Source organism: Labrus bergylta, chromosome 12, assembly GCF_963930695.1.
Source record: "Labrus bergylta chromosome 12, fLabBer1.1, whole genome shotgun sequence".
Taxonomy (NCBI): Eukaryota; Metazoa; Chordata; class Actinopteri; order Labriformes; family Labridae; genus Labrus; species Labrus bergylta.
This window is the reverse complement of record NC_089206.1, coordinates 21,320,098-21,331,538: the sequence shown is the minus strand read 5'-3', so window position 1 is coordinate 21,331,538 and position 11,441 is coordinate 21,320,098. Positions and strand designations below refer to the sequence as shown.

Genomic DNA, 11,441 nt, shown 5'->3' with positions numbered 1-11,441 from the left:
ATGATGTGGAAAAGCAGCCTGTCAGTGATGGTCTTGATTTAAAATCCGGAGTCCGCCCAGTCTGAGACAGCAAAAAAAAAGCTTTCAATTCCGATGCGAGACCTTTCAAAAGTGGTCTGGAGACCGGTCCTTGTTTCACTGAGCGCTTCTCCTTTCATCAGGGAACAAGTATCGTGTGTTTATTTAGAAGTGTAATGACTCAAAGCGTCGGCTGTAACACAAACAAAGAAGACAGATTTATTCATGTGAATCTTTATTAATCCATTTCAATGAAAATAAAACAACAATAACCCAGAGAAAGAATTTCCACCATAAAAAAAGAACGAGTAAGAGGGAAACACGTCGGCTGCTTTTTTTTTTTTTTTTTTTTAAGGACAAGCCTGCATTTTCAGCACGACGTGACACACTGAACCATCACCGCTCTGCTTGTGAAACCGCTTTGAGCGTTGGAATCGTTACTTTTACTCAAAATAAAAAATAAAAAGACTATGAAAAACGAGCAGACCCGGAGGTCTTGGAAGGACTGAGGTGTGCATCGTGGATGCAAACACAAGAAGAACGAAAGGAATGTAACATCGAGTGGAGTGCACTAACGCAGAACATCACGTTCTGAATCCTGATTGTAATCTGTGGCAGCTGCACACACGCACACCTGCTCACACTGACGTATATACACTGACGCAGAGAGATCAGCTGATCCTCCAGACGACACAAACGAGACTTCCATATCCTGAACGAACACGTAGAAAAAGGCACAGGTATGGAGAATTGGTCTTTGAAAAGCCCTCAGCGAGAAAACGCCGAGGGTCCTGATGTAGCACCCGTAAATGTGACAAACATTTGTATTTATTTTTTAAAATCATTTCAAATACTGCAACACCGACAACAGAACGAGAGACGTGAACACATGGATGTTTGGCTGTATCACAAAATAGAAAAAGGTTTTTTTTTTTTTGGGAAGCACGACCGGCTGGGTGTGAAGTGCTTAGGAGCGAACTGTTGCAGGTTCACTCGAGGTTGGGATGTGACTGTTTGAGGAGAGACACAGAACGTCGTCTCCGGTCCAGTTAAGCAGATTTCAGAGTCCAAATTGATGTAGAGCAAGTTTTGCTGGTAGTTGAGATGTGTAGGAATCCTTCCCCTCCCCCCCTTCCTCCTCCTGAACTCAAACCCTGTAGACCTCCACCGAGAGCGGCAGAGACCCTCAGATCCGGAGTTCCTGCTGAGCAGCGCTGGCCTCTGCTCAGGAGAAAGAGGTTCAGGTGTTGCTGCAGGAGGACCAATCAGAGTGTTCGGGGGTTGTACTCGGGCAGCTTTTTCAGTTTCTCCTTTTCCTGCTCGGTTTCCTGTCTGGCAATGACCATCGAGTGAGAGTACCCCATCACCACCTGCAGGAACACAAACATCATAGGGTAAGGACCAGAACTATTCACATCCCCCCCGCTGCTTCAGCCATGAACGTCTTCACGACCACCAATCTCTGGTCTGAATCATGGATCAGTTTGTTCCATTGTTAGAGTTTGGTCTGTGTTCACACAGGGACGTTTACAAGCCAACCTAAATGTGTGATGCACGAGGAAAATGCTCTCTGATTAGTCGGGAAAAGTCCCTGAAGTAAACTAAGACTAGCTGAGTCCTGATTGGCTGTGGCTCCTCCAAAGACACTTTACAATCTCTAAATGGACCGACGACTACACGGACTGATGTCGGTATCGAGACCGTTGAGGAGAAGGAGCACCTTAATCCTCTCCTGATCCAGGACCAAGTTAATCCTCCTGATCCAGGACCTGCTCATCTACCCAAACTGTTTCTCCAGGGTTTGATTGACAGCTCTCACAACCGGCGTAAAACAAACCGCACTAACTTGGCAAACAGACTCGGGTTCATTTTAACCGAACTAAAACAGGTTAGGTGTGAAATGGCTCGAGTTGTGCTTTGTGTTAACTGCAAATGTTACCATGGTAACCATGTGTGAGATATATATATATATATATATATATATATCTCTCTCTCTCTCTCTCTCTCTAGTTTCCCCAGTTTGAGCCAATCAGAAAGTGTTGTTGGTCCACCCATTTACCTGCTCCATGAAGATGCCATCCAAGGTCTTGACCTCCTGAGCGGTGGTGGATGACTTTGGTTTGTTGTCTCCGTATCCCTGAAAAAAAGAAGACCAGAGAAAAGATCAGCGCTGATCGTTTTTCCGGTTACTTTGGTGTCCAGTAGAGATCAGGCCAGCAGGTCTTACCAGCTCTCCGAATGTGGGAGAGGGTCCCCAGCTGATAGTGCTCTCATCTGCGGCGACGATGACGCTGCTCTTCCTGTTTGATTCAAAGACACACAAACACACACACACAGGATTTAGAGCGAGACGAGAAAAAACATGCAGTCTCTAGGCGGACCCATGTTGAGACTTTCAAATCATTCCTTGAGGGATAACTTCCTGAACAGAATTTACAAAAAAGATCGTCCTCACTCACCCACAGGCCAGACTGCGGATCTTCCAGCCACACAGATCCTGCACAGCTTTGGGGTACATGGTGGACTCTCTGGAAGTGTTTGTCACACCCCAGAAAAACAGACCCCCTGGAATAAAAAAAACACAGATCAGACATCTACACATACAGAAGGATGCAAACCGCCATTTTTACATTTCACAAGTGTTAGCATCTTTTCCTTTAGCATCAGCTGCGTCTCGTCTTACCCATCTCACTGACGGCAAATGAACACTGGTAGCCTGAACAGATCTGAGCGGCTCCGCGTCCAGGGAAGTCAAAGAGTTTGACGAGTCGTGGAACCATCTCGTCCTTCTGCTCCGTGTGACCCAGACGCCCGTATCCACCGAAACCCCAACTGAACACTCGTTTCTGAGAGTCCAGAACAAGCTGCAAACACACACACACACACACACACACACACACACACACTTACTCATACGCTCAGAGGATCTGCTTATCTTTCTGTATTTGGGTGTTATTTTCTCACCGTGTGGTTGGATCCACAGGCCACATCTCTGACCACCACGTTGGGTACAGGTGTGACCTGGCCGTCCTTGGACTTCTCGATGAAGATGGCAACACGACGAGGGATGAGCTCGCAGTCAAACTCGATGCGCTGAGCGCGAGCTATGAACTTCCCGTCGCTGTTGTGGCCTGCAAAAACAAAGACAGAGGGACTCAGATTTACACAAAAACAACAGAAATAAAACAATATTCCTGAAGTTCCAACCTCAGTGTTCGGACACTCAACCTGTGAAACAACTTCTCTGCAGAACTGTCAGAGGCTGCTAACACGTCGGTCAAGAAGACCCAGAGGTCACTAGCATTCAGATGATTCTTTGGATCCTCACTAGTCATAAAAAGGGAGTAACTATTCTTCCTGGATTCACGTTATAAATCTGCATTGCTCTGACGCTCTTAGGTGAACGCAGGATGTCAGGAGGAGCCGAAGTGACCTCAAGTTAAGTTTTGGATTTCCTCAGATCCCCTTCTCTCTTAGGTAAGGAGGTAAGTTGTGAAGTCAATTTAGTACCATTTAAAACGCTGAATAAAACACTTTAGCTGCTGTCACGCCTGCACTAAACTCCTGAAGTTTTCATTCTGAGTCATGTGTAAACACAAACATCTGAATGTTTCTCTCTTCACCCGGAGTTTCTCCTCCAGCCTCCTCGTATTTCTTCTGCAGAAAGTCAGAGTGAGCTGGTGTGAGAACGCAGCAGGATATAATCAGGAGAATTCACTTGGAGCCAGTGGGAGGGGGTGGTGACCTTTATTCCCTGTGATCGCTGCACAACCATAGACTGTCTGCACGCCACCTCTACCATCTCCGTGAATGTAATTAAACTGGTTCAGTAAAAAAAACAACTGCATGAAATGACCTGAACATGCTAATATAATATTCTGCTGGAAACTATGTCTATGTCTTGAGCGTACCCAGCTGTCCGTACTCGGGGCAGCCAAAGGAGTACAGGTTTCCTTTGCAGTCCACCACCATGCTGAACTCAGCGCCACACGCCACCTTCACCAACGGCTGACCGTTGTAGGAGACCTAGAGGAGAGAGAGAAGCGTTTTGTTTAGTGTTCTCACAGTGTGCATCTCTTTAAGCCGCAGTCTGTGTTCTGCAGTCGGTCTGTGTTCTGCAGTCAGTCTGTGTTCTGCCCTCTGCAGTCTGTGTTCTGCAGTCAGTCTGTGTTCTGACCTCTGCAGTCTGTGTTCTGCAGTCAGTCTGTGTTCTGACCTCTGCAGTCTGTGTTCTGCAGTCAGTCTGTGTTCTGACCTCTGCAGTCTGTGTTCTGCAGTCAGGGGTCTGTGTTCTGTGTTCTTCAGTCTGGGGTCTGTGTTCTGTGTTCTTCAGTCTGTGTTCTGAAGTCAGTCTGTGTTCTGCCCTCTGTGTTCTGTGTTTCAGTCTGTGTTATTTAGTCTGTGTTCTGTGAGGGCTTACCGGAGCCGGGCTCAGGACGGCGTCGGTCTGGTTCCCTTGTCCGAGCTGGCCCAGTTTGTTCTCACCAAAAGAGTACGCGGTGCCGTCCTCTGAGGAGGGACAGTGACGTCAGTAAACAAACACAGCACATGGTGATGATTATGATATCAGTCAACGGGTCCTCTCTGCTTACCTGTGAGTGCCAGGGTGTGATTGCGTCCGCAGGCTGCAGAAACGATCACCTGATCCGCAAGCGCCTCGATGAGCTTTGGAGCCTCCAGACGTTTGGTGTCTCCGTGACCCAGCTGGCCTTTGTCGTTACGACCTGAGGAAGCAGCAAACGAGCGCTCAGTGATGGATAACTCTTGATGAAAAAAAACCTGCATCTAAAGCGACTTTTAGCGATTATTCAGAGCTGTGAATGTGTGAATCTTTTTCTTTGGTGTCTTAGTTCAGTCGTCTGATAGCTACCTTTATCTTAAACAATGACTCCCATCCTTTGATTTTAAGCTTCTCCCCTCTGGTCTCTGGATCTATTGTGTAATGTGTGTCATGATGGATGTCACTATCTTGCTGGCTGCAAAACCACTCTAGAACCTAAACCAGAACGTGACCTGACGCTGTAGGCGAGTCGGCTTGTTACTCACCCCAGCTCCACAGTTTGCCCTCAGTGGTCATGAGCAGGCTGTGAGCAGCACAGGGACCGGCCACCACGCAGCTGACCGGCACGTCGTTCAGGCAGCCGTAGCGGTGAGGACCCCACAGATTCTGACCCAGGTTACGGAAAGCAGCTGGAAACAATAAACACACACACATTAAACCTTATAATAGTGATGCACCTGGTAACAAAAGAGAAGCTTTAAAAAACACAGACTGAGAATGTCATAGATGCTCTGCCCTAAATATTTCTTCCACTTGAATTTGTGCAATTTGGTGGTGGGTGTTGTGGCCTTAAATTAATCATGACTCACTGTAGTGCGTGAGCAACATAACGTCTCGCTGCCCCACATGCCCACTAGAGCACAAAATGTTGTTCTGCTGAAAATAGTCCCCAACTAAAGTACAACCTTGTCCTGATTGAGTAACCTCTGATAAAAGCTGCTAAGCACCTCGGTTCGAAGGAATAAATAAAAGACGTTTTTTTAAATTGATCTCCAGAACATCAAAGATGATTTAGTGAGTTTGAAGCTAAAGATCATTTTAATCCTCTTAATTAGCTCAAGTTTGTTTTAGCCAGTTTAGCACAATGTTTTATTTTTTAAAGGTTTATTTTGGGGCTTTGTATGCCTTTATTTGAGAGACAGGACGGGAGTTAGAGTCAGAAATCAGAGAGAGAGGGGACAGACGTGCGGGAAATAAGTCACGGGTCAGATTCAAACCAGGACAAAGCGGGTCTCAGAAGCCCCGCCCCTTCTTCATTTTGACTGGTATGTGAGGGACAAGTGACATTGACATGCGCCGCGCTGTTCCAAAAGTTGAGGGTGATGCTGAGGGCGCTGAACTGCATTGGTTAGTTGATGAGTGGACACAGGCCCTCATCGTTCTTTAACTGTGTTGTGCGTTGCCTTTATACTAGTTATGTTACAGTTGGGTTTTGTTTTTTTTATTGCAAAAAACAAAAAGCAAAAGAACCCACGTTTTGCCGCCTGCAGCTGTTTGTCTCGTTCACGGTTTGAGATTAGTTGCAAAACCTGAGAAATTAACTCTTCCAGTGTTGGTGGAAAAATCAGTGAAGACTGAGTTTGGAAGTCAAAGACAATTCAAACATCGGTTTGGCTCTACAGATTGGATGTTTTCAAGTCAGGAAAACACAGAACAGCACCGGCCTCATCCTTTAGATAAAAGTGTTACTGAAATAGTTTACCGTCTTTGGATTTTAAAAAGGTGATAAAAGAAATGACCGATCTGGATCGTGGACTTCATTTACGCTGTGAAGACGGTTTGACCGCGTCTTTGTTGAGACTGTCACTTATTATGAACTCAATCATAAATATATTTAAGGTCTCCCTTCAACGTCTGGAGGCACATCCTCAGAAATTAGTGCTGAAAATAAAACCTTTTTTTTTACAGATATATAAACAGGACTTATTTGAGTGCATTTTTTGAGTCTGGTAGACGCAGCATCTTGTCCATTTAAAGATGCTCTTTGTCTATGCAGCTGCTCCTGCTGACACCCCCCCCCCCTTCCAATCCCAACAAAGCAGATTTATCAGTGTGTACCAGAGGAGTGAGGCGGGGATTGAACAGAGCACAGATCGCCTCAGGCTGCGGGGGGCGCTCAGAACATGCATACATATGAATAGAAATTACTGTCACAATAAATTAATGGGATCTCACTGGCTTGAACACATATGTGGTCTTTACGCCCTAAAACAAAGAGACACGGACCACCATGTGGTCATCCTTCATTTTCTGCTGCAGACACGTTCCAGATCCTGATCGATCTTTATTGATCCCGTCTGGATCTATAACCTCCTTCAGTACGCTGCGCACCACAGGGAGGGGAGTGAACACACACAGTCCTCACAGCTGATCAAAATGGAAGAATAGAACATTTTTTATTCTCCTAGAATTAAAAGTTGTTTTACTTGATAACTCATTTTTTTGTGTGGTAATCATTTCACCCCGTGACACTGTGCAGCGGTACGACTTCAGCGCAGGTTAACACATGAAGTCAGAGATTTCATTTCAGTTTTGAGCCAAGAAAAATTAGCTTGTTGTGAGAACTGCACCCAGATATGTACCAAGTGAAAACTTCCAGGATAGCAACCATTTGAAACACAACACATGTACGCCTTGCTCAAGACGGTCAGCTGCGATTACTTTAGAAAAGTGACTCATTCCTCCCTAAGATAGAGTAACTATGACTGCTGATCCTGCCTCTTGAGATATTATGACAACACACTCAAATGATGTTTTGATCACTATTATAAAGGTTACACAGTAGTGAAGTATAAAGTTATAAAGGGGGGTATTTGGAGACTTAAGGGGGGAATATAAACATCAGGATATGGTACCTTGTTGTTTGGGCACCTCCTTTCTTCCAATCAGATCCCAGTTGGTCGCTCCGAAGATGAGCAGCTGCCCTTTAACCTTTGAACAGTCCAGTTTCTGTAGCAAAGACAAAATGATGTTAAAATTAAACGTAGCTGCACAAACTCTTAAAGCAGATTATGTCAACAAAGGTTGCCAAGAAAACAATGATTTTTAAAATGACACGTGATACCAAAAAACCCCAGACACTCGTAGAAACCTCTTTCATTACCATGGCAACAAAAATAGAAGTCCTGCGCTCCGAGTAGCGAGATTTTTTTGTTTCTAAAAGCCAAAATTGCATGAACACTCCTGCACGCCATCTCATCGTATAAATTCATAGGTACCAAATTTAGTACTCCAAATCAGTCTCTGTTTCTAAACCACTTTTTGAAGGACTCGGTCCCAAAATTGAAAACATTTTTACTCTGTCTTGTCTCAGTCTGGGCGTATTCCTGATTTTAAATCAAGACCAGTCCAGACCACCACTGATCAGCTATTTCTCCTCATCATTACTGGGATTAGAAGGAAAACTCCTCTTTCTAAGAACTAATCATTTAAATTCATTTGTATTTTGATTTTTATCCCCCAGGTTACGGCTGCAATCTTTCCGGTGTTACGGTCTAATAAGTGAGTGGCACGTCCCCTGCATACAAGATGATGATTTTTCAGGGACATTTATAGTCTTGGTCTCGTCTCGATCCCTAAATGTCTCGGTCTCAGAGCACTCTGGTCTCGGTTAGTTTGGTCTTGACTTCAACACTACAGGAGATGTTGCCAACTCATTTGTGCCTCTTAGACAGCGCTCTCTCTCTGCAGCTTCCAGTTAAAAACATGACTGACTTTAAAAATGTGGTACTTTTTGATACAATAAATCGCTAAAATGATGGAGATGGGATTGTTTTAAAATGTATTGTACTGAAAAGTATCAACACAATGAGTATTGGACTGTTACACGTATTCTACAAACTTCATTTCAAACGCCGCTGGATCACAGCGTTTGTTTTTTTTAAATTTAGAGAGATTCTGAAATTCAGGAGGAACTAAATGTTGTGTCTTTAAGACATTCATTTATGATATTTCTGACCTGCAAACTAATTACCTGATTATCAATTATTGTTTGAATCATTTTGATTAAAGTTATTATCTTAGTGCATCCGTCTGTAGAGACCTACAAGCATGCATGTAGGGGGAAAATATATAATTGATATTATCAGGGAGCAGACATGTCGTAGAGAATCCCTGCTGAGGGTCGGACCGTCCTGCATAAAGAGAAACAAATCTACAAACAAGAATATAACAAACAAAAAGAGTGCACAGCTGATTTGCTGGCTGCACGTCGCTCTTACCGAGGTATTAACTCAGTTTTCTGACTCATTATTAATCTGAATCATGAGATCCATGTGAGAATGTAACGTCTGTCATTCCTTTTTTCCTCATGGTTGACTTATTCTCCTGACACAAAAGGCCAGATAATATCCACAATTCAGACAAAACATCATCAGACAGTAAACCCACTATTTTCTCCTTGACGTCGTCTGCCACCGTGACAGGTTGGAGGCCGGACTTGGCGGCGGGTTTTCCGGGTTTCTTGTTGTTCTCCTGCTCATAGTCGAACTCGTCATCGCTGCTGAAGTCCCTTTCTTTTCTTTTGCCGCTCGTCCTCTTCTTCTTCACCCCACCGTTCCCTGAGACATCTGTCACCTTCTTGCGTGGCATTTTTTATTTTTTCAAACAGAAGCTGTGAAAGAGGCGGTGATCAGTTCGTACCCGCAGTGAAACAATAATGTGTAACAAACATTTGAACTGTACTCAAGCTCAAGGTTAGGCAGATACTGGATGATTGTGCTTCGTCTTCCCACTGGCTCACACGATTTGAGAATAACAGTTTAACAGGCGGGTAAACATGTAATCATGGACCTGAGACATGCAAATTAAACCTAAACAATGACACTATAATAGCCATGGCCATGACATAACGCACAAAGTCCCAAAAATATGCCCCAAGCAGAGAGAAAATATATAAAACCCAGCAAAATAATAATTCCCTGAGAAGGTTGAGAAAGTATTATTAAAGTTTTAAGCCTAACACTTTAATCTTTGCATAAATAACAATTACAAAACCCTGAAAAAAACAGCTTTAGTTCCTTGAACAACACAAACACTTGCGTCTCACAGCTGACTGCTACAGTACTATCTGTGGCTTTAAACTGACTAGCGTTAGAGTAAGTTTACTATAAATTATTAAAGCTACTTTTATCGTCAAGTTACAAGAATTTAAATTCATTTGTTTCGTCCCTTTGTCCTCATATTACCCATTTGAGTAGGTGTTTGATGGAATCTAGTTCCGGTATCAAAAAACAGACAAACTAAAACATTAACAGGTGTATCGATTTAAGTAGTTACCGTGTTAATTGCTGACTTCCAACCGAAGCGTTTCTGGTTGTCCTAATTACTTTTTCATTATACACACATCTGATGATTATTTTGACATTTTAATAAAAACTTAAAATAAAGAGGCATCGGTTTGTAAACTTTCCGTCTTCATTTACTGTTGTATCCACGACAACCGCGGACGCATTCGGCCAAAAGTCTCCAGTTTACACGGTAACTCGTTAAACCGAAACACCGGCGTCCCGTGTAGCAGCTAGCGCTTAGCTTCATTAGCCTAAGCGGCTAACCACTGTCGCTCTTTGTTCACATAATGGTTTTGGCTTTGGCAGCGAGCTAGCTGACATGCTAACGTCCAGTATGGGAACTCATGCAGCTAGCTGCAACACAAACTTTTTTTTATTTCAACTATTTACACGAAAGGCGTATAATCCTTAATCCAGTCGTAAATACGCGAGTTTAATTTCGCTGAGTGTTAAAATGCATGAAGCTAACGTTACCTCGCTGCTGTAAGCTAACAGCCACTCTAAATAAAGACGCACTGACGTTACATGAAAAAGATGCTACAACAAAAACTTTTTCCTACATTTTCTTCCTTTCCCTCGTTTTCTTTTTACGCGTACTTGCAGCACATGTGTTTTCTCTTAAAATATGTTAAAAGTAATTTCCCCAAACAAAGAATAAATAGATGTACCGGTGATTTCCTGATTCAGCAGCTCTGAGCCCGTCTCTCCGGTTTGATTGATTTGAACAAAAGAAGCTGCAGTCTTGCTTTCACACCACGTGGTTAACATTAACTATTCATACAGGAAACACTCACACACACACACACATGCAGCTGGACGTCGACATGACGCAAAAAAAAACATGCAGTTATAACATTTTGTCCTGAAATACACGACACAAGCATTGGAGAGAAAACTAACAAAAAAGTTTATAAAAACTGGGAAAAAAGTTGCTCAGATGAAGAAAACCGTGACACAGAGAATAACCAAACCTTAAAACAAGAAATAAATATGAAAAAAACCTCATGTTCTGTTTTTGACCCTTGTAATGTATCTTAACTTATACAGACCACAGACTTCATATAGACTACTGTTTTGTTTTGTAGGTTTATTTGCTTATTTCTTTAGTTTATATTTACTACTGTTGCTAAATCCTTAATTCAGGGACATCTGCTGACTTTCCTTGATGCCTCGTCGCCTAGAGAAGTGGGGGTACACTCTTAATCTTTACCTCAAATGTTTTTGGAAGTGTCCCGTCCAGCAGAGTATAAACAGCCTCTCTAGTAAGACTCCTCTTACATATTTAGTTATTGGTACCAGCCCATGAGAGACAGAGTAGAGAGGGTCATACCTTCACCAGGCATGGAAAAAAATTGCAGCATACTACTGAATATTGTCAGTCAATAACTGGTGTGAATCAGAGGAGGTATAGCAGTGGGCATACCCTATTGAGACAGAAAAGTAAATGGGTACACTCTTCATATTCCTCATACTAAACGACTGACTCTTCAGGCAGATTATAAAGAATCACAGTACTCATTACCATTCTCTCTTTGGTTGGATACAGATCGCCCAATATGCATAGGTAGACCTGG

General features: G+C 43.4%; 1 protein-coding gene across 1 annotated transcript; it reads right to left on the bottom strand.

The window, feature by feature from the left end:
- Positions 1–236: 236 nt before the first annotated feature.
- rcc2 (regulator of chromosome condensation 2) lies at positions 237–10,677 on the bottom strand. Its single transcript, XM_020630393.3, has 13 exons — positions 10,536–10,677; positions 8,969–9,191; positions 7,435–7,528; positions 5,065–5,208; positions 4,611–4,742; positions 4,439–4,527; positions 3,930–4,044; positions 2,983–3,149; positions 2,702–2,882; positions 2,478–2,583; positions 2,246–2,318; positions 2,078–2,155; positions 237–1,388 (listed from the first exon to the last, which is right to left on the bottom strand). The coding sequence occupies exons 2-13, from the start codon at positions 9,167–9,169 to the stop codon at positions 1,284–1,286; spliced, it is 1,485 nt and encodes a 494-aa protein (XP_020486049.1). The 5' UTR covers positions 9,170–9,191; positions 10,536–10,677; the 3' UTR covers positions 237–1,283.
- Positions 10,678–11,441: the final 764 nt, after the last annotated feature.